Here is a 22,694-nt window from a genome sequence, read left to right as displayed (position 1 = left end):
CACCCCCCGAGGTCTTATATATGAGATGCACGTATCGACATATCCGTCACGCAACCGTGTTTTCGCCGCCCTCGCTTGTAAACTCGCACCTCGCATGCATGGTTCGATAGTAGGAATAACATATGATTCGTGTGACGTACGACAGCCGAGAGCCGGGCTCGATGCTCGACAGGGAAGAGAGATGGAGAAACGCGTTTTCTGCGCCCGTTCGATCTCGTTCGAAGACGACATTCACGGATTCAAATGGGTGGTGTACGCGAGAAGAGAGGTTCTCGCTTGAAAGTATTGTATCTTGTATGCGTTATCTATTTCGTCTGTTCTTTGCCTGTTTCCCTCTCTCGTCGTCTATTCTTGCTATGAAATCGCATTGCGCCCGTCAGCACGAGCCACGGTGTCTGAGGCACCTGACGTACGCCAACGGTTTCGTCGCTTTTCTCCTCCACGTGTCGCTTNTCTCTCTCTCTCTCTCTCTCTCTCTCTCTCTCTCTCTCTCTCTCTTTTGCATTCTCTCACTCACATAAATACATTCGCAAAAAAAAATCGTAAGGGAAACAATAACGATATAGTTACTATCCGTAACGCAATAAGTATTGTTACAAACTGTAGCCGCATACTGAGCGGAAGCATCCTCTCTTGTATATGCGGATTCTCTCACCAATATACGAATAGCAACATCGTTACTGTTATTATTATTATTATTATTAATATAAGTATTATTATATATTCTTAGTTTATTATTATTACTATTATTATTATTATTATTATTATTATTATCGTTAATATTATTACTACCGATTGTAACCGCTATCATTTTCTTATTTGAATAATATCATCACTGATATAACAATAACAGTAACGACATCAGTAATAACCTGATTAATATTATATAGCGAGGTGAGTCGCGCGGGAACGTCAACTTCTCGCGCTGCGAATCACCTGCGACGGGTTTTTTTTTCTTGTAAAAAAAAAGAAGCAACAGACAAGAAAACAAAACTAGATGCGAGAAATGAATCGGAAAGAGCGAACGCGCGCGCTTCCTGATCAAGACCCGCGCACCACCAGCAGTATTACCCTTCTCGCTTTCTTCTTTTTTTTTTATCTTTGGAGGTTGTACAGGAACATAGATTAGCTCGAAAGAAGACGCTCTATGCCGTATCACCGACGAACAAAACAAAAACGAAAGTATATCAACGGAAAAGGAAGGAGAAATCCTAACTATGTACAACGATCGTTGATCCTCATCCACTCATCGTTCCTCTCGATCGCAACAGAATATCTCCACGCACGCTGTGTATCTCCTTTTCTCGATAAACTTCGTGAATTTGTAATTTGGAGTTTTCGAATTCCGTTTTCCGATCACCGCGGATCTGCGCGGCCTGGCGGGAAAAGGGGCCTGATATATGTATCTGCTATAAATAGTGTCTCGAAAATATCGAAGCTCCTTAATAGATATCTTCTCTTTTTCTCATTTTTTAATTTTTTTTTTACTTTACCCTCTCTGTCTCGCTCGCTCTCGCTTCCCCTCTCCCCCCCTTTTTATCCTTTAGCACTCGCGAAATATAAAATTGTATCCCGTGAACCATTGGACCGCGCTTAGTAACTATATGGGCCGTCGTCATCCCGCCAATCCGCTTGCGCCCGCTTGCATTTTCTTCTCTTTTCTCATCTCTCTCTCTCTCTCTCTCTCTCTCTCTCTCTCTCTCTCTCGCTCGCTCAACCTGCAATTGAACGGTGTCAGCAAACGGGACAGTACGATGCGTGTATGTGTGTATTTGTCGTAGCAGCTGTACGAACGGTAATTGGTCCTACGCTCTCGGAGAAATCGTTCCTCGAATCGTCCTCCGACCTAATCGGACGACGCTTTGTCCACCTTGCCAAAAGAGTCAAACTCGAGTCGGATATGTGAAGCTATCGCGCAATCGCGTTCTCCGATCGGTCTCTTGGATCGACGAGGATCCCGGGGACCCCCCTCCCCCTTGGATTTGCGCGTGAAATTTTCAAGAATCATCGCGCATCATCGAGCAAAGAGACTCGTCGTCGGATTCGACTGGGGTCGAGAAAGTTTCGCCGATCGACAAATTCGACGTTTTCTATCGAGAAAAGTAAATCGCACCCGATCACACCCATTTCCGCCCACTGGACACCGTGATTCCACTTCCGTTTTCGCCGACCGAGCACGTGGGAAAAGTGATGCGCGTTCGAAAGACGAGGTGAGTCCGACTTGCGAAAGGTCGAACGATGGAGCCGCCGTGGTTCGTCCAGAATCCCCGGACGCGCGTTTACCGGTCGTTAACATCTAGAAGCGATCTTAAGAACGGGGGACAGATCAAAAGCGGCGGCCGAGGGTAACGCGAAATATGTGCACGTGACAACGGAACAAAGCGCGGAGAGAGAATATTCCCAGTCTCTTCGGAGAAAACAGCCGAAACGAATCCATATCCATCAGCGGACGCATCTCGTTGTGTGTCCGTCTCTGTTACATTCCCCTATCCGTTCTATCAGTTTCCCCTCTCCCTCACTCTTTCCTTCGCGTGTAACCTCTTATCAGACATTTCCTGATTCCCGATAAGATCTGTGGTAGCAAAAATTGGGGCGGGCCCGTCCACCGTAAGGTATAACTGTACGGCGGACCGCCCTCAAGACGGCGGCACTCACAAATACCTATTTACAAAAATATACACATGAGCAACTTGCTGTATCCGTTACGCGCTTCCTATCATCTCACGTCTGCGCATCCAACTCCCGACACGCTCTTCTCTCTCTCTCTCTCTCTCTCTCTCTCTCTCTCTCTCTCTCCCTCTCCCTCTCACTCATTCTTTCTCCCTTACTCTCTCGTCTCCAGCGTTTCTCTCACTTTTCATTCTTCCCACGCTTCCGTTTCGTTAAATCATCCTATGTATACATGTATGCTCTATGTCTGTGTTTTATTTATGTATTTTTTTTTCCTTACGTCTCATCACTAGAACCTCTACTTATTTCCCCGGTTAACTCTAGATAATGTAAATAATATGTACTTGGTTGCGTCTGTAACTGCTTTTCCTTTGCTGCAATATTAATTACTCTAGTCTCTAAAAATTACTTCCCCTGGTGGTCTATCTACAAAGGAAAAAAAAAAAAAAAAGAAAAAAGAAAAAAAATGAAAAAAAAGAGCCGTGTCCTTCGCACGCAAACGTTTAGAGATGTAACAACTACGGTGCGTCGCTCAATCTCTGTGTGTGTTGATCTTGTTGCTCGCTGCATAACTCTTCGCACTCTCTTTCTCTAACTGCCCGTCCCCCTCTGTCGCCCTTTCTCCTCCTCGTAGCCTCCTTTCTTACTCGCAGTAGTATTTGCTCGCGAATACAACTTCGTCTGTTCCCCGTATTACTGAAACGCGGCGCCGGCGCGCGGGATGAACTACCCTCCCCCCCTCCCCCTTCATCTCATCATCATCAAATATATTCTTATCTTTATATATTTATATAACTATGTATATATTTATATAGATAATAAACTATAATATATAATATATTAAATATGTATATTTTTTTGCGTATTCATCGCACTCGAATCGTCGAAACGAGACTCATGCTTCAGGTAACGTCGGCTGTGGCGCACCGTGAAGCGAGAACACACGGGCGTCAGTGGCACTTCTACTACCCCTTCGTGATTCCTTCACTTCACCCTCACGCTCCCTCTCGGTCCTCCCTCCCTCCCCATACCCTATTTCTCCCCCTCTTTCTTCTTCACGCTCAACTTCGTTTTTCGCCTCGCGTCGATATCTACTGCGGTTAACTTACAAAAGCGGACATTTCATAAAAATAGAGACAAATCATCGGTATAGCTCGTGTCTATAACCTAACGCGCATCCTCGCGCATCGCTCGCATTTGCCTCGATATCTCGCTCCGCCTCGTGGAGGAGGTGGTGTGGGATCGGTTGGTCGGATGGATGCCGACGGTTCTTTGCTGCCTCGAGAGTAAGTAACACGTGCTCTAAACAAAGTGCACGAGGTTCATTCGTACGTTCTATGCACCGTGGATAAGATCAGCGAATTCCGCCAGCCGCTCCCTCCCTTCCTCCCCATCATCGCCTCCTCACGGCCCCTTCAGGCACGCGCTTCGCAATTGACTAATATAACTTGATGCTAAATTTATCTCAAAAATGCCCCGACGTGTCATTCGAATCGCCCGCCTAAGAGAAAGACTTTACGAATTGCTTCATTTACTGCCGCCTGCTCCGCTTCTTCGTCTGTGGTGACCCGTCGATTAATCGATTCGTGTCGCACCCCTGAGACCACGCTTCTCTCAGAGAAAACAGTCCGTGACTTCGCTACATCACCGTGTCAACTCCTTCTCGCGCGTATCCTTCGTCCGGTCGGTCGATTGTTCGTTGCCGAGGATGATGATCGTCGTCGTAACGTCGCGCAACTACGTGAACATGGTCGGGTAAGTAACCATGTTCTGCGGAAGGGAGGTAATGTAGTTCGGGGTGGGTGGTCGGGGGCTGTGCCACTGTGGTCAGAGAGCTCGTAACTTCTTTATGCCGGCTTGAACGTAACGCACAAGATCGCGCAACGAGCTCTTCAGCGTTAGGGGTCCCAGCTTCTCGTCCAGCTCGATAAAGAAATCTGAAAGCACCAGCGAGAGAGATGATCTATGTTCTCAACTGAATCCATCGCGTGCTTTTTCACGTGTCTCCGCACATAAAGATGTTGCGATACCAACGAAGTATCGATATTAAAATTTAAACGGATACCTAATCAAGAGTATCGATGTCATTAGTGATATTAGTATCAGAACAAAAATGTCGATACCAACCTGGTATTAAAACTTGATGAAACTTAAAATTAGAGGAAATATCAAGATCGGGAGAATATTTGCTTCGTAAGCTACTTTTAAGGGTTTCATACGTTTACGCGTATTAATCTTACTATGGTATAAAGATACTTCTATCTTCTGCGCTAGACTTTCTACGTTTTATTATCTAGAAACCTTGAAAAGGATGTGTTAAGGCTCCTGTGTTTTCGCTGTTGACTGTTTTCGTTTGATAATGTCAGAAGTGAGAAATCGCATGCTAAATATTATCGTGGCATACATACAAATAGAACAATATGTGCACAGAATGACACTCCTGATCGACTTCATACACTTGTAAAAATGTTCGGACGTTTTCCTCTTTTACTTCAGCAATCAATAAAATTAATAAACAAAATTAATATAACAAAAATCATGAGGAAAGATAACGATAAAGTTTAAAACGTAAGTTGCATGTTACACTAATCTTCATGAAGCAAAAATACATGATGTCTTGAAGATCGACTGAATAAAAAATTAAAATATGTCAAAAGAAAAAACATTAAAACAAAGTAATAACTGATGTGGGTACGAATATTCAAAAGAAAATATCGACGAAAAGTTTCCGATATTAAAAGAGAAATATTGATACACAGTATTATATCAACAGTATCACAACATTCCCACCTGTGTAACCGCACCATTAACGTTTAATTATTCCGCTAATTGCGAACGATGTACGAGTGCCCTGTGACACTCACGAGTAAATAATTCACTCACGCGAGCTTCACGTTTTAAAGCCCGAGCCCACGCTAGATTTAAAACGTAAGTTGCATGTTGCACTAATTTTCATGAAGCAAAATCGCACGACACCTTGAAGATGGACCGAGTAAAAAGTTAAATGAAAAGATCTCGAAAGGAATCGAAATAAAAGTACCCGGTGTTAAAAGAAAAATATCGATACTAGTATTGTATCAGTAGTATCACAACATCTCTACATATACGCATACACAGTCATACACGCTTACCCCTATGATTATCTGTAACCATAGCATTTGCCTGGTCCCACAGGTCGTGACAGTTTATCAGGAAGCTGAACTGGTGACTCTGCTTCGCCATCGCGTTGTGAACGGCCAGTGGCACGCTGATAAATGGGACTGGCGGTACGACCGGTGGGATGGGATTCTGGTTCGCAGCACCTCGGTTCACCAGTTCACCGCTACTGTAACCAGAACTCTGGCTGCCGACGGACCCTACGGAACCCGCAGGCGATGGTGTGGGCGACAAGGAAGGGGTCGCCTGTCCCTCTTGCTGCATTGCCTGCGGCGTCTGGGCCGATTGCGACGCCTGGCAGAAGCAGAAAGTAGCACAACGTAAGCAATTTTTCGTCGACTACGCGGACGAATACACGAAAAACCGCGAAGGAAATAATCGTGACCGTGCGCGCGCGCGCGTGCAATGAAGACTCGCTTTGATCTTCGCCGCGGTAGTCGTTCGCGAATCCCCGTGTAATTAGCAACGTGTTCGCTCACCTTTTGATGGTACTCGTTGATTATCTTTTGGTACTCCTTCAGGTCTTGTTTGCGCATCTTGAAGAGCTTCAAGTATATGAGGGACTGGCACCAGAGACTGAAAAAGAAACGAGTAGGATCCGTGACTCCTGTTGAGAAACGCGAGTGCCGCCGGTGGTGGTGTTGTTACCGGCGCAAATTCGGAGAACCCTCGAGAAAGAGGGTACGTACTCACCTCAGGATGGCCAACTTGTTGTGTATACTGTTCTCGGATGAGTCGTTCGGCTGGCTCTTGAATTTCGACGAGATGTATCTGCGGGACGGAGGAAAAATCGCAGATGAAGATCAGTTTAATTACACTCTCCTCCTCCTCCTCCACCTCTCTGTGCGCTTAATTGGAGATGTACTCACTTAATGAGACTAAGAGTATCCTTGTACATGGTGAAGGACGCTCTTTCTGTGACAGGGTCCGACTCCATGGCGTGGCCAGTCAGCAGGAAGTATAGAACAGCCTCCAGGTATAACATGCCCTGGGCCGTAAGCTCGCACTCCTCGTCGGCGCTGTGCTTTAGTCGTTTAGCTTCGGTCAGGTACTGGTTCTGGTCCCTAGAAGAGATATAAATGGTGCATTCTATCACGGTAGCAAGAATACTCGCAACCCAGACTACATTTGCCAATTTTTGAATATAGGTTAAAACCAATCTACAATAAGCGCCCCTATACCAAACGTCCTAATTGGGGGTTTTCTGGACTAGAGCGTCCAAAAGTACAGTGTTTTTAGAATTTCTTCACATTGTGAAAAATAATTCAACTTTAAAACATCTGAGACATTGATTTATACATCATATATTTTTTTGTTTGTTTAAAAAGGAATTTAAATGCGTGACAATTTGTAGATTTTATGAAATATTTTTTTTTTCTTGTAAAATATACAAATTATCTAGCATTTAAATTCTTTTTTCTAGACAAATAAAAAATATATGATACATAAATCAATATTTCAAGTGTGATTAAAATTATTTTTAACAATAATAAAAAATGGAAATTTTACTTGTTCAGAAAACCCGGCCTGAAGACACCCAAAGGTTTATATCTTGTATATCTAAAACCAGAAAAGAATATAACTTCACCATTCTTCTAATTTTGAATAGATATTTTAGAGGTATGTTTTGAAGAATTGACTCTTCAAGAAGAAAAGATAAATGTTCGAGAGTTCACAAGTTCTACACTAGAAAATCCTTTTAAAATATAAAGAAGCCTTACCTCTCCTGGTCCTCCAAGACATCATTATGCGTGTTGAAGTAAGAATAGTAGATGCGCTGCGGTCGCGGCGGTGGTGGTAGCAAGGCCGTGTTTAGTTTCTCGTCCCTTTCGTGATTCGTCGGCTGAATATCACTCTGTTAAGCAATAATCACGTCAGACCTCGCAAAATTGACTTACTACTACTATTTCCGTCGTAATTAGTAGCGATGAAATTATTTAACACTTGGACGTTATTCACATTGGTTTTAATAACGGAATCATTTTATGAACTATTTATAGATATTAAATGAAGACAAAATATCATTTGTACAATGTATACTAATGTAACAAAAAACTTTAAAAAATTAACATTATATCCCAGTAAACACCAACTATCAGTAACGTTAACATGATTATAATTTCCTATTCAACGATATAAGCATTATATACGTGTATTGAATTTTCATTGTTGAGTGGCATCTATTATATAAAATGATCAAACTTTTTAATATATTTCCCATGGTATTTCGAAAAGTAATCCATGTATCATTGTCCGTGTATGATAATCCGTGTTATTGTATCGGTATATTAAGTTAATCGGTTGTTACTATATCAGTGTATCATGCACACCTATTATTATATATTAAGAATACTTATGGTAGCATAAAAAGAAATACCATTATTTTTTTCATTGATTACACGGTTTTTCTTTTGCGTTCCGATTCTGCACACACGATTTCGCGATTTTGGGCTTTACGCTCGAAACAACAACTAGCCGGGCAGTCTAAGTGTTAAGATAAAAATCCCAACTGAGATACATGAGCGAAAAGCTCAGCAACGAGACGCATCAGGGAAACGTGGAATGCAAGCACTTCGGCCGCACACTCTCGCCGGAATCCATACCTGACTCGACGAAGATCTAGACGGCAGGCCGTCCTTTTCCGGGTGTTCCCTTTTTCTCCTCTTCCTGTCACGCTCGACCGAGCCCTTCGCTTTCGCGTCCAAACACACAGTACTTAAACTCGCCATCGAACCACAACTCGGACTATGTTTTCTCTTGAGCGCGTTACCACCAATACTGGCACCACTAGCACCACTACCACCGACAGCAGCACCGCCGCCAGCAGCACCACCGAGCATGGCGCTGCCGCCGCTCTTCGAGTCCGACGACATTAGCTCGGCCGTGATCACAGTACGAGTCCTGACATCACCGTCGCCCAGCAGACCGTCGGTGTGATGGATGACCTGCTGGGACGGCGACGCGTCCACGATCTCACCCTCCTCCGGTGTGGGCGGCCTCGCCTGGGCCGCCAGATTGGAAGCCTGCCTCGAGGACGGCCTGGTATCGGGAAGTTCAGTGCGCTGCCTGAGCTCCTGCCCCCTCGACAATTGCGACACGCAATTGTGCGGTAGCTTGTTGAGATCGATTTTGCATATCAAGCGCGGCACACCGTTCACGCCGTATGTGAGCGGCGGGAACGAGTGTGCGGCGCTGCCGGACGACGTGCGCGACGACGGCCTCTTGTACGGGCTGTCACCGCCGGTCGGTGTGTTCATCGAGCTGGTGTACTCCTCCACGTAGATACCGCATTTACCGCCGCCCTTGCCACCCTTCCCACCCTTACCGCCGCCCTTACCGCCGCCCTTCGACGACGAGAAGAGTTTACGCAGCGTATCGCTCTTCTTCTTGTCCTGCACGTTGCCGGCGTCCTCCTCCTGCAGCTTGGGCGCATGGCCGTTGTCGCTGTCTGAGTTATCCACCGACGTCGCCCTGGTGAGAGGCGCTCGAGGCCTGGGTGGCACTCTATTGTATATAATACGTTCATGTTTTTCGTGCATGATTTAATAATGTTATATATCCGCGACTTTTACTTCATCTTATTCGCGATCTCGCGTGAAGAAAGAAAATCCGACGGCTATCGCGTTGAGAGACATAAAATATGAGTGGGAAAAAACTTACCTAGCAACCTGGATGCGGTTACTCCTCGACAGCTCGGACCCACTCTCGGAATCCGAGTCACCGTTGTTCATCCGTGACCTTGGTCTCCTCGGCTTGGCCTTAGTCGAGCTCTTCCTCTTGTCTTGCTTCTTCGGCGAATCCGTCAGCTTGTTGTTCCTCTTGATGGCGACCCCTCTCCATCGCGCCGACTCGTTCTCGGAGGCACTATTGTTTTTCCTGTTGGACGCGCTGTCCTCGTCGCTGGACGACACGCTCAGTCTGCTTCTCTTCGATGCCACCACGACCGCCGGCACGTTGTTGGTTGTCTGATGATCGCTGATGGAGCCGCCACTGGACACACCCTGTGATCTCGAATCGCTGTCGCTGTTATCGTCGCTGGTGGCTAACGTCGCCTTCGACTTGGGCTGCTTCTTCTTCACCGAGTTGTTGTTGTTGTTGTTACTGTTATTGTTGTTGACAACTCTCGTCCTGCTACGCGACTTGCCGCCCTTCAGGTTCTCATCGGGCGTGCGCTCGTTGCGCTTCGGACTCTTAATGGACTTCCTGGGCCGGCCGCGTTTCTTGTTATCGGCGACCTTCGTCGTTTTCTCCGTCTGCGAGCGATTGCCTTCGGCCAGCTGACTCTTGCCCTGATCGGACTGGTGGTCGCTGTCGCTCAGCAGACTTATTATCGTCGCGTTGTGAGTTCTCTTTAAGGCCTCGTCTAGTTTCCAGTCGTGGGGCTGTTCTCGGTGCGGCCTGGTCTCCTTCGTCGCTGCCTCGGGAGTGCCTTCTCGCCTCGCGTTGTCCTGCGAAGGAAGAAAGATGAGAGGTTGAAGGCGAATTTTCGGAAGAGACTCCCAATATCCCCCCGTGACCTTCCAGAGACGCTTTCGTCGTCTCGAGGGGATCACGGCGTTCTCTACCTCTCAGAGCCGCAACCTCGCTGGATCCCGCTTAAAGCGGAGTCTACGATGAGAGGAGATGAAAGGTGACTTAAGTAGCTGGGTGGCAGCCTTACCTGAACAGGTTTGGTCTCAGGATTCTGCTCGCCATGCTGCACCGCCGCAGTCTTGTTGAAGAAGGAACTGAGGTCCCAACGGCGCTTCGACTCCTCCATGGCGGGCGGAGGTTCCTCCACGAGATTATCCAACTTGGGCGACACCGACGGCGGCGTCGACGGCCCCTTGGTAGGCTGTGCCGCCGACCTGTCATCGTCATCCTCGGAATCGTCGCTACTGTCCGAGCCGGAGTCCCCGCTAGAGTCTGAGCTCGAGCTGGCGCTTCCGGAACTCGGTGGCGCCTGACCGGGCGGACTGGGTGGCCTCTGATGGTGGCTCGGCAGAGTCGCCGGTGGCGAGCATTTGGGCGGCGGAGGATCCGCCGCTGGGGAGGACAGCACTGCTTCCGGAATCGGCGTCGCCGTTACCTGCTTCGGCGGCGACAGGTACCGGTGCGGACTAAGCGTCTGTGGCGGTGACATACGCATGGGTGATATACCCATCGGCGACATGGGCGCCACAGGCGGCGGCGCCGGTGCCATCGCCAGCATCACCGGCGTTGCTAGTCTATAAGAACATAAATCAAAGGATAAAAGCCACTGCAAAGGCCAATTCCGGCGTCGGGATTCGGGATGGAATTTTAAGTAATCTGCAAACAAATAATAATAATAATAATAATAATAGTAATAGTTGTAATAATAATAATAATAATAATAATAATAATAATAATAATAATAATAAGAGATTTAGAGATTCCTTGAGATTAGATCTTTCTCTTGATCTCATTCTCTTGATCGCTTGGGTGATCGTTAGTGTTGATAATCGCATTGTACTCTCTAAATTTCCTGGAGTGAAACTACACTCCAAACGAGTGAGAATTCACTCCGGGCAATAATGAAAATATTGTCACTCGGAATGAAGTGATAACTCATTTTTCACAAGAGTAAATGTTGCACTCCAACTGTGGGGCGAATGTTTCGGTTGGAATGTTTAACTCGATTGGAGCGAATCCTCATTTCTTCTAATTCTTCAATACGTAAAGCATTCGTTTTTTATTGCGCTGTTCTTAAAGTGTCGTTAATGTCCCAAAATCTTTGTCCCAAAATCTTTGTCCCAAAATCTTCTCAATTATATTTAATTGATTCTATTTATATCATATTTGAAAAATTTGCTGGTGTGTGCCATTAACTCGATTTGAATTCAAAACTTCGGGATCTTAAGTCTGCTGTAATTCGCATCACTCCATTTCGCCTTGATCGATAAATAAATTTCGTACTGTTTACAGTCCCGAAAACCTACAGATCACCTCCCCCCTCTCCATCCTACTTATATTATAGAAATATAATATTATTATGTAAATTAGCAAAGTTTGTAAAATATTATTAATAATATTTAAAAGAGAGTTGGGGCAGTTTCTTTTATTACTTTTGCTTACTAAGTATTTTTATTACTAAGTATTTTTATTCAAATATATGTTCCGTATAATAAATTGTGAATTAAAATTGCGAACTAAACAAAGAGACGCAACAATTATAAGACGGTTACAACAAGGCACGATCACTTTCTTGCTTATAACATACGCTATTAGATTACGTCAGGTTAGATTCGGTACGAAAATATCCACGATGCGGAGTGAAAGAAAAATCACCCCAACTGGAGTGGATTCGGTAGTCGCTCCAATTTTCGAGTGGAACTTCACTCCGTAACACAGAGCGAAAATATTCACTTCGAGTCACAGAGTAGAAGAATTCGCTCGATAAGAGTGAAAAGTCACTACAATCCGAATTTACTTGGCTCCATTTTTCGAGGGGAGATTTCACAGCAAGAAATCTAGAGAGTTTCGATATCAGAATCGTTAATGTTAATTCTAAATAAAGAAGATAGCACAGAGAGAGAGAGAGAGAGAGAGAGAGAGAGGGGGAGGGGGATAGGTTCGCGTGACGACGCGGGTAATGCAAATCAATCACTTACTTGACCGAAAGCTCCGGACTCCTGGTTTCTCTCGCCGCTCTCGTCGATATTTCCTGAGAACAAGAAGGAGAGAGACCGCTATCAGTAATTTCGCCGTGAAACAAAGTGGAACGGTATCTTTCTTGCCTCGGTGAGCGCTCAGTTTTTCCACGGACGCGGCTCGATCGTATTGATTTACGAAAGCGTTTCTGCGGTATGTCAGCAAGAAACAAAACGGAGGACGAACTCTCGAAGAGACGAGAGAGTGCAAATTATCGTTTGATTCTTACCTCTCTCGGAACGGTAATTTCGAATTCAAGACTTCGCCGTCTTGTTATAGTTGTCAAGTGCGTGCGAAAGTTTCGGTCTCTCCTTTCCGCAAGTTTTTGCCCCGCTACTTTCATACAATCGAGAGACAACAGACTTTTGCACAGCCGCCCGATAATACCCGATGATACACCCGATAACATTTATACTCTGTCTAGCTTAACAATCGAGTGCGTAATAACAGCTTTCGATAGCGATAAAAAATTCAGAAAGGGATTACCTTATCCGCCTCATCCTCGCTGTCCTCAGACAGGCTCAGATCCTTCTCGAGATCACTGCAACAAAAGGAAGAAGAAAGCGAATGTTACTTTGATTGAGACGAGATGCAGTCGAGTCGTGTGATTCGCCGAGAGTGCCTTAGCGAAGCGGACGCTCAAGTGGAATTCATAACTGCGTGTTTAACGCGATCCTTCTTGAAATCGTTCGTTGTAGCACCATCCAGTGGTGCAAAAAGTTCGCTGGAAGCAACTACGAGCGCGTGATTTTCAACGACCGTGCGGCGGGATAATTCGATATCAAGAGCGAAGCACACTCGATTAGAATCGAGATGGGGTCGAGAGAGAGAAATAGAGAAAGAGAGAGAGAGAGAGAGAAGTGTGTGCGAAGAATACACGCTACTGCAACCTGTGGAGCACCGCGTATTAAAGGAACAATCGTTCATCGATCCTTAGAACGTGCCGTTCCCGACTTGGCGCAACCGCGTCGTCTCTTGTCTCCCGGTTTATTAGGATTTCTCGCGTCTTATCGTCGCCCACTGTCGTTCTCTCCGCATTGATAGGCGGTCTGAAGGAGAAAATGTGTCTTTTCAAACGCACTTAACGAACTAAGATAATAAATTACCGGGATTTTCCGTTGAAAGCTAGTCAGTTAATTTTTAAGAATATTGTTCGGGAAATAATATTCAATGATATACAATAATCTTCGATTTCAAGAAGACACAGTCAGGTGTGCTCCTGACGATCATTGTCTGTTTTCTTGGTTTCATTTGTAAGCAATTCATTCTGACTTAGTAGACAAACAAAAATTGTGGACGGACAAATGTCGATAAATCGTGGACAAACGATTCCATTGCGTAATTTAAAGAAAACATAGTCAGGTGCGCTCCTGCCGACCATTGCCTATTTTCTTGGGTTGGCGTTTGTTAAGAACTCTCGTTTCGGCTTGGTGGACAAACATAGACAATCGATCCCACTACACAATTGAAAGAAAACACAGTCAGGTGTTCGTAACGGTCATTATTTTTCTGGCAAATCTGCTAAAAACAGCTTAAAAATAAAATCACTTCTTCATTTTATGAACAATGTATCGTCGGAACTATTGTTACTATTTTCATTGAATCTTTCGTTTCATCTTTAAAGAAGCCTGATACTGAACGTGAGTTCTCGTGATCAAGTTTCTTAACAGTTCAGCAAATAGAGTAAGCAAAATGTGAGAAAAGCGAGTTTTCTTCTTAAAAGTGAGGAAAAGTGGGATGTTTTTAAATAAAAGGGAAAATGGGAAAAGTTAATCGCTGCCATACCTGGGCACGTAATATAGCCGAATGAACTCTTTAGACGCGGAGTTTCACCCAGAATATCGAAATCTATTAACAATCTTTTGCAACTATCGCTATTCCATTGCTTGGGAAAAAAATAGATACTAGACCGAAAACTCGATTGCAGAAACAGTAACAGAGGTACCATTTTTTTTTTTCGCCAATAAATTTTAGTCCGGTGCTTATTTAGTTACGTAAACTGAAATTTTTTCTGTATAATAGTAATTAGCTAAATAACGCGCGCATCCGTATTGGTGTCTAGCCACCGTGATGAAAAGCGGAAATATTTGCATTAATGTGCCGCAAACAATTGTCGCATTGGATTTTCGTGTCCCCAAATTATCGAGATAATTGAACGGCCGAGCGTACGTACAGCGTGTATATTATTTCTCGATATCTCGCACGTTCAAACACGCGCATGTATGTGCGCACATATGTACGTGTGCGCGCTCACGCGCGCGTGTATTGTATTAAATTACACTTGAGAGACAATTTATCGCTTTTTACGAGTGATATTAAACACATTATAGAGTTAGGCTATTAATTGCGAAGTCACGTCGTTCATTATCTTCTCTCTCTTTCTCTCTCGTTTAATTTAATAAAATGGATAATAACAGCGTATGGTTCCTGGGCAAGGTCACGTTTCATGCGGACGGCAAAAATGACATTCCTTCGGATCGCGAAATGAGGGACGCGCGTGGCGTCGTTTCGCGACTCGTCCTCCCCGAACGATTTCGAAAAGTGACGGGCGGAATGAAAATAATAACGGCGCGCGGCGCTCTTCCTCCACTCGCAATTAAAGCCGGCTGCCGGGCGCGCGGCAAAAAAGCTGGGAGACGATCGAATCGTAATCGCTTCCGTAAGCGATCGAGATTCCCAGAGATTGCTACTCCGCTGCCGACGACGCCTGGGACAAACTGTTCGAACGCCGATTGCAATTACCTGTTTCTACGTCATTAAGCAAATACGCCGTTTATCAGTCTGCCCTTGGAATTAGCCGCGTTTAATTTAATAAGGAGGATAATCGCGCGTGCCGCCCGAGCATCTCGGTTCGAGAGAAACAGATAGAGAGAGGGGGGAGGAAGGAGGGGAGGGGTCGCGTCTCTCTTTCTCATCTTTTTTTTTCCCAGGACAACAAGAGCGAATCACGGGGATCCTTCGCCCTCTCGATCATCGGGCGAGAGGCACGCGGAGCCTCTAAGGACCGTCCAACAAGTATCTCGCCGTAGGAATAGAGCGAGCCCGGGGGAAGGGGGGACGAGGCGGGCGAGAGGATAGGCGGCGGAAAGCGCACGGTGGGGAGAAAGAGAGAAAGAAAGAGATAAGGAGAAAATACGTAGAGCACCGAACATCGACGAGCACGGAGGGCATCGACCCTAAATGCACTGTCCTACGTCCGCGCTCTGTGCGGTGCCTTGTGGTTTTGCCACACCGACATGTACACACACACACACCCTTGCGTGTGCGAGTCGCTTAGGCGCGAGCTCTGCCTCTGAGCTCTTGCTCCTTCGCCCGTTCGCCTTTATCTAGCACCTGACTCGTTGACAACGCGGATATCTACCGCCAACCTCGGATCGATTCGAGTCGTAACACTACGCGAGCCGGGCGTGAGAAAAAATTTCGGCCCGGTGGAGATAACGATTTCGGGGTTGAACGAACGGAACGAGGTCGCGCGAGCGCGGTTTCGCTCGCTTCCTCGTGGGGCTGACAGAAACGGGGGTCGCACCACTTTGACAGCTGGTTTCGCCAGCCGTTACCGTCGTCCGGTTCGGCGCGCGGCTCTTTAGTCCGTGGTCTTCGTGTTTCTGGAAATACTCGAAGACATTCCCCGCGCGTCTGCACGTTTCCGCGTTTCTACGTGATTTCCTTCAGTAATTTTTTTTTCACTTGCTAAAAAATTCCGAATTCGGGAATTTTCGAAATTTACGCTCCCCTCGAAATACGGGCATTCCACGCGCTCTTCTTTCTCGTCCCGCACTTTCCCGCTTGCTCCGTGAGTCCTCGAATTTATGCGACGAAAGTCAAGTAATATCTTGCTTCACCGTGAAATGACAATGACATCCACGAATTAATAATGGCGACGGTTTAATTCGAATGTACACGAAACGTCGTCGCAGTCTTTGCTCGACTGATTGCCAGCCGGCCGTTAGAGCTGCCAGCAAGAAACCTGCTAAATCGCCGCACGAAAGAGTTTAACGATCGGCGTCTCGAACGGTACAAATTACTTGGCTTCGTGGGAACGTTCACAATTTTAGAATCGTGCCGACGTTCGACGCCGTGCGCGCGCTTTGTTTATTAGCGCGCATTCCCCCCCCCCCCATCCCTCCCGAACGGAACGGGGACTGATGGTAAATGCGCGCGATTTATCAAAGCACTTCGCGGGTAATGAAAAGCGCGCACTCGGGAAAAATTCCCCGTGAGGTATCGTTACCCATTTACTTCGTCCAATTATTATCCTCCGTAGAGAACTGATGAAGACTTACATCCATAAGGACAGAAATACTCGATTCCTTGTAACCACTTCTAATGCCGATGTAAAATGAAATTTTCCTGAGAGGTGAGAGAATTAAAGTAGAAATGCTCCAGCAATTTAGGTCGATATAAGTAAAAGTTGCGCGTTCCAACTTTTTCGATTTTTCGCCAGTACGCAGAAAAAAAAACATGAAAAACGGTTGTTCAATTTATTTTTCTTTTTTTTAAATAACGGTTATCTCGAGCAAGAAATACCTTATTGTTAATAGCGTTAAACTATACATATCACGAATTTTTAAATAATTCATTGTTATTTAGTTGAGCGAAAAATTTGTTCTCTCTCTCTCAAGAATACTACAAACTTTAATCGATGAAAAGTTAAATTTGATTTAATTATTGAATAAATAAAATTAACCGAAAAGTTTTCACTTCAGTGTTCTAATTTAATATTCTCGATTGAAGTATACCAAACCTTACTAGGTTTTCAAAATCTGTTTCGAACAAGTCGATGCTTACGAATGAATTTATCGTGTACTTGCGAATACACGAACTTACGAAATACTTGAAACAAATAACATTCACTCGAATGCAGTATGTATTTTTCTGCGCGAAGAAACCAAAATTCACGTGTATACTTTCGTACCTCTTTTCTCACGTATCAATAACCCCTTCTCCAATTTATTACTATGGATAACAATCTTACTTAGGGGGACCCGATAAGTCACGTGACGTGAAACGCTCGTTTAAAAATAACTTTCTCATCCCGGCGCTTGGATTCCGCCCGCGGTACCGTTCGTTGCGGACACGCTGCCATCGTATTCAGCGCGTTAAACACGCTGTGCGGTGAGAACACGGTCCATTGTCAGTTTCCGACTGTGTCGTTCGTGTTGTTGATGCAACTCACTAACTCCCCTGGACTCGGCGTCGTGGAAAAGGAAGGGAACCTGTTCGCGCGAGGCGTTCCTTTAACCTCGCGCGTTCCGGCATGCAACGGAACCGCCGTGTCGTAAGCGCGTTCGCGTTGCTGCACACGCCGCTGCGCTCGCCTCCTCCCTCTCTCTCTCTCCGTCGGCGGGAGAACAGCCGTGCGCGCGCGCGCGAACACACGCCGAACGGGGAAGAAGAACGCGCGCATCCGGTCCGCGTAGGAGAGCGGCAGCGGTAGAAATAAGCGGAAAATGTTCCCGAGACGGGAAGAGGAGGAGAGATGGAAGAGGGAAGGAAGCTGAGAACGTACGAGGAACGGCGAGGAGACCGACAACGTCATTAAAGTTAGTTATTTAATCATTTCGTTCATTTGTAGTTGTAGCGCAAAACGAGTCTCTCAAGAATTCGTTGAAGCTTACGCTGTGTAGATAAATTTAAATATGACCTCATTAGTGGCGCACTTAGAAAACGACTGACCGTACTAAGATATTCGCAACTAAACCGATGACACTTTTTACACGTTTCCCGTGAAATTAATGTCCTGTTTTTAACTTCCACTTTTGATCCCTTCTAAACCGCGCATTTAGGATTTTAATGAAAAATAACATAAAGACATCAGTACTCGGCACTCGGAGTTACTCGCCGCCTTAAAGAGGCAACAAGTGAGTGAATGCGTGTTCCTCGTCTGATAAGAGGCGAGAACCGACGGCGAAGGGAGGAGAGGCGTGATTGCCGTTGTTAGGCAATCCTCTTAAGTATGGTAACGTAAGGATCGCGCGTTCCGGTGACAGGATTCTCAGTCGCGCGCGAAGGAGTTCACGCCTGCCGCCCGGGGGGATCCCTCGGCGATTGCGGGGACGCAATCGGCGGGATCGATCGAATGGAAATTGATGAATTGAACTTTCCCGCGTGTGTTTCCCCGATCGAGCGCACGAATAACGGGGCTCCGGTCTAAATGCGGAGAAATGCGTGAAAAGGTGGTAATAATCTTACGGGGGATGCTGCTTCATCGAGGGGCGCGCGCTCGCTCGCCGACCTCTGCCACGCGGCGACGGCGTCTATTCAATGCGAGATCGCGCGAACAATCGCCGCGCGCGCGATGCGTGTGTGTGTGTGTCTATTATCTATTATCTCTCATCATCCGCCGCGCACCTCATTGTCGTACGTTTGCCACTCGCGGCACGTGCGCTTTTACCGTTCCGTTACAATCGACGGGCTTCCGAGCGCGATTTTATACATACGTACGACGACTCGTCCGAAAAGAAATATCGGGCGAAAATGCCTCGCGTGAAATCCCGAGTCGAAGTTTTAGTCTCGCTTCAAGTCCAATTTAGTTCTACATCGAGCGTACAAAGCTCTTCTATTGTGCTCCTTTGGTACCGCGAGTGGAGAAGTTATTATCGTTTCCTTCGAAATCGAAGATTTAATGTAGAACTAAAATTTAGGCTTCGGTGGACTAAATTCTTTTTTGCAGCATTAAAGGAGCATTTATTTCCGTTTTCTCCGTTTGAAGACTTGGAATACAGAATTTAAAATTTCGACTCGGGATTGACGCGGGAATGAGCGAGAGAGACGTGACGCGACGGAATAGGGGGGGAGGGGGATATCGCTCATCCGCGAGAAGGCGCGATATCGAGAGGCGACCGATGGACCGTACGAGCGAGGACGCGATACTCTTGCTTGTATCGCATCACGGTTAAGATAAATGTAGATAGAGCACGCAGAAGCGAGTGCGGCGGTAGCTGGTAAAGCTAATGGATTAATCGGCATAACTAACGCGCAACTATTTCTGGCGACGTAACGAAAGGCAATATCCGTGTTGGTTAACTCGCAACCCTAATTCCACGGTCGTTTCTACACCGAGCGACAAGTATTGTATGTATGTATGTATGTATGTATGTATGTATGTATGTAGACTCGGAGTTCGCGCGCTAGTAAGTTCTGCTTGCTATTAAAGAGAGGGACGACGGCGAAGCGGAGAGGAAGCGGACGGCGGCTGCGGGCGGGTTGGAGGCGGCGGGAGGAGGTTTCGCTGGAACCTCTCTGGAGGTGGCGATGGAGGACAAGTCGGAGGAGGCAACGGTGCGGTAACGCGATAGTGTGGTAGTGGTGATGGTGCCGATAGTCGCGGTGCGCTGGTGGTAGTGCCTGGTGAGCAGCGTAGAATTCCACGAGGCAGCAGCCAGCTAGCAGCGAGCCGCTTGTTGCGAATAACTTCGGAAGTTCCAAGGTATACGGGGTGTCGCAGAAACAAGATGCCTCTTATCAGAATATATATATATATATATATATAATGTATGTATGTATGTTGCCGACGAGATCCGGCTTTGGCGCGGCGCCCGTGGCGGGATTAATTGCTCGGCGAGATCCGGAAGCCAATTTTAATCGCGCGACGGCGAACAATATAATATTTCCTCTACACGGAGAAAGCGTTGCAGTAAAAATTACTGCAAAGTTTATAATGTCCCGGATCATACTGGAATTATTATCGAAATTATTATGTATGTTGTAATCTTGATGTGTGCACACGACATACATCACTAAAGATTAAAACGCACATCATAATTTCAGTTGTAATTCCGGTCCGGCATTACAACATTTTTGCGGTAATTTTCACCACGATGTTTTCTCTGTGTAAATATTAAGAAAAAAATATATGCGAAGAACTTTTCGCGAATAAAGAGCCTTCACGATTCTTATCTCTCTATTTTTCGTTCCCTCTGAAAAAAAAAGAAAAAAATGAAAAAAAAGAAAAAAAGGCGTATTAAATCGGTACTCGAAACTGTCGAAATCACAGTTGTCGCTATTCCAGAATGCTGATTGACTGTGCGGCGTGCTTCACGTCGTGTTATCCTAAACGGCTGTCATCGCGGAGGTTACGCCTTTTGACAGTAACAGAGATATTATTTCTCGTCATCACAGACACACACACACACACACACACACACGAATTTTAGTCTGGGGCCTATTTAGGTACATTAACTGGGATTTTTACGTATAATAGTAATTAGCTAAATAACGCGCGTGTCTGTGTTGGTCTAATAGACATTAAAAAAGAAAATAGAGAAAAAAAATGTATCAAGAAAGATTTATCGCGAAAAGTAACTCTGATCGAAATGCAGCCTGGTCTCTCTTTCCCGATTGCTGCGTATCTTCAAATTCGCTACGAGCTCCACGTGATCCTTCGCGGTCGAAGCAAGATCGGCAAGATGGATTTATCAAAGAATCCATGAGCAAGAAGCTACTCGGTAGTAGCGGAACACTCAGTGTGTATCATCGTTTCTTTCTCCTTCTCTGGTCTCTCTCTCTCTCTCTCTTTCTACACAGACGCACACAGCCTTTCCTACCACCGTTGGCTTCCTCTGTCTCTCTTCAACCACGACAGTATACTCCCTCCTGCACCTGGTTGATCCTCTTTCACGACTCTCTCCTACATCCTCCGTCCTTTTTCCCTGTCTCTTCTCTCCCGCCTCTCCTTGCCGCTTCTCCGTCTTCATTCGGCTACCAACAACCCCTCGTTTCTTTTCCCTCTCTCTCTGTCTTTCTCTCTTTTCCTCCCGTCATTCCGTCCCTCCTCCCTCTAAAAGGCGGATTCCGCCTTTGTCTCTATCGCGAACCCCTTTAACCCGCCGCGCTGTCCTCATCTCGCTCGACGATGCGACGCGTTCGTCTTTCTCTCGTGCTCCCGCCCTGTCGTTGATCTCCTTTTCCAACGAGTTACGGTCGCGTCTCTCTCTCTCTCTCTCTCTCTCTCTCTCTTGTTCCCTACTCGTGCCCGGCTTTAACCCCTCCTCGCTTCGCTTTACCGCTTCTGGTTATACGCCATCTGCATCCGCGCGTACGCCGATGCACCTCGCTCTCGCACACGTGCACCGAGAGAGGTGCACGTGTACCGTACGTGTGTCTGCACACGCAGGGCTGGCTCGATACAGGGCGCAACACCTGTACCTGACACGCTGAATTTCCGACGGATTTGTGTCCCGCTCGATAAACATCCCGCACGATTATGCATGTCATCTTTTTTAATTAGTTCGCTTAAACCCTCGTCTGTGGCTGTCGGTATTTCAGTGACGCGTGATTTCATGGGGAGCTATTTTTCGGAAGTTAATCGAAGGTCGTCCCTTCACATTCATATTTCACACGATGCGCTCTATCGCGAATCTGTATTAATTAAAAGCGCATTTTACAAATTGAATAAAAAGAGAAGGATAAATCGAATGCCGTACGATAACCATGACATACTTTCTATTATAATTGTTCCGTTTCATTTCTCTTCGTTCTGAGGATCAATTTCGAAACCGCATTTTAGAGACCTTCGGTCTCGAAACACCGTGGAATTGGTGGATGGAAGTCGATCATCGTCACCAAACACACTTCCTCCTCGAGTGGTAGAATACCTCAGCAAACTAATGAATGACGGTAATCAGGCGCGCCGCCGACGGCGCCGTCGTGTTAATTATCATCGAATGAGGAAATCGGCTTTTCCACCTTACTTCACCTCGCGGCCGCGGAGTGAGAAGCGATCGAGGAAAGAAGCGGATAATTTTAGCCAGCCATCACGGCGGCTAAATTTGCGAGAAACGCGCGAACGAGACATCCATGCGCGCGAACGAGCGCGTTTCGCAATCTTCGCCAGGTTTCGCGCGAGATTGCGGAGGAGCGCAGGGTGCAGTCCTGCGTGAGATGCACCGTCTGCAATCCCCCTCCCCTCCTCCCTCTCTCTCAATCTCTCTCGTTCTTTCTACCTTTCTTTCCATCTTCCTCTAACCCACTTTTAACCTCTCTCGTTCTTTTTCCCGAGGTCGACTCTCGTCGTCGCTGGTTATAGTCGCCGCTCACGTCCACCTCCGGCGTCCGTGTGTGCGCCGGCGTGTGCGTGTGTGTTATGCTCGCACGTGCGATTGTGATTGTACAGCCTGGAACACGTCTGTACCGGTGCATCGGTGGTAGAAGGCGCCGTACGGACGAGCATCAGTAATAATTTCGCCTTTATCCTGCTTCATGGAAGAAGCAGGGGG

The 22,694-nt window shown here is 46.3% G+C and overlaps 1 protein-coding gene across 4 annotated transcripts in view; it reads right to left on the bottom strand.

Moving 5' to 3' along the window:
* Window positions 1-3,465: 3,465 nt before the first annotated feature.
* LOC106751209 (AF4/FMR2 family member 4-like) overlaps window positions 3,466-22,694 on the bottom strand; it is a 262,250-nt gene continuing 243,021 nt past the window's right edge. For all 4 annotated transcript variants that reach the window (XM_014632043.1, XM_014632044.1, XM_014632045.1 and 1 more), the window contains exons 8-18: window positions 12,964-13,018; window positions 12,438-12,490; window positions 10,487-11,033; window positions 9,487-10,274; window positions 8,430-9,330; window positions 7,548-7,681; window positions 6,696-6,890; window positions 6,520-6,597; window positions 6,306-6,402; window positions 5,802-6,120; window positions 3,466-4,607 (exon numbers count right to left, since the gene is read on the bottom strand). In XM_014632043.1, the coding sequence (XP_014487529.1) occupies window positions 4,498-4,607; window positions 5,802-6,120; window positions 6,306-6,402; window positions 6,520-6,597; window positions 6,696-6,890; window positions 7,548-7,681; window positions 8,430-9,330; window positions 9,487-10,274; window positions 10,487-11,033; window positions 12,438-12,490; window positions 12,964-13,018 (3,277 nt within the window). In that variant the 3' untranslated portion in view covers window positions 3,466-4,497. The remainder of the gene's footprint in view (window positions 4,608-5,801; window positions 6,121-6,305; window positions 6,403-6,519; window positions 6,598-6,695; window positions 6,891-7,547; window positions 7,682-8,429; window positions 9,331-9,486; window positions 10,275-10,486; window positions 11,034-12,437; window positions 12,491-12,963; window positions 13,019-22,694) is intronic.

This window comes from Dinoponera quadriceps, unplaced genomic scaffold (genome assembly GCF_001313825.1).
Source record: "Dinoponera quadriceps isolate SergipeBrazil2010 unplaced genomic scaffold, ASM131382v1 scaffold8544, whole genome shotgun sequence".
NCBI classification, from domain to species: Eukaryota; Metazoa; Arthropoda; class Insecta; order Hymenoptera; family Formicidae; genus Dinoponera; species Dinoponera quadriceps.
Note: the sequence above shows the minus strand (reverse complement) of the source record. Positions and strands in the feature narration are given on the sequence as shown.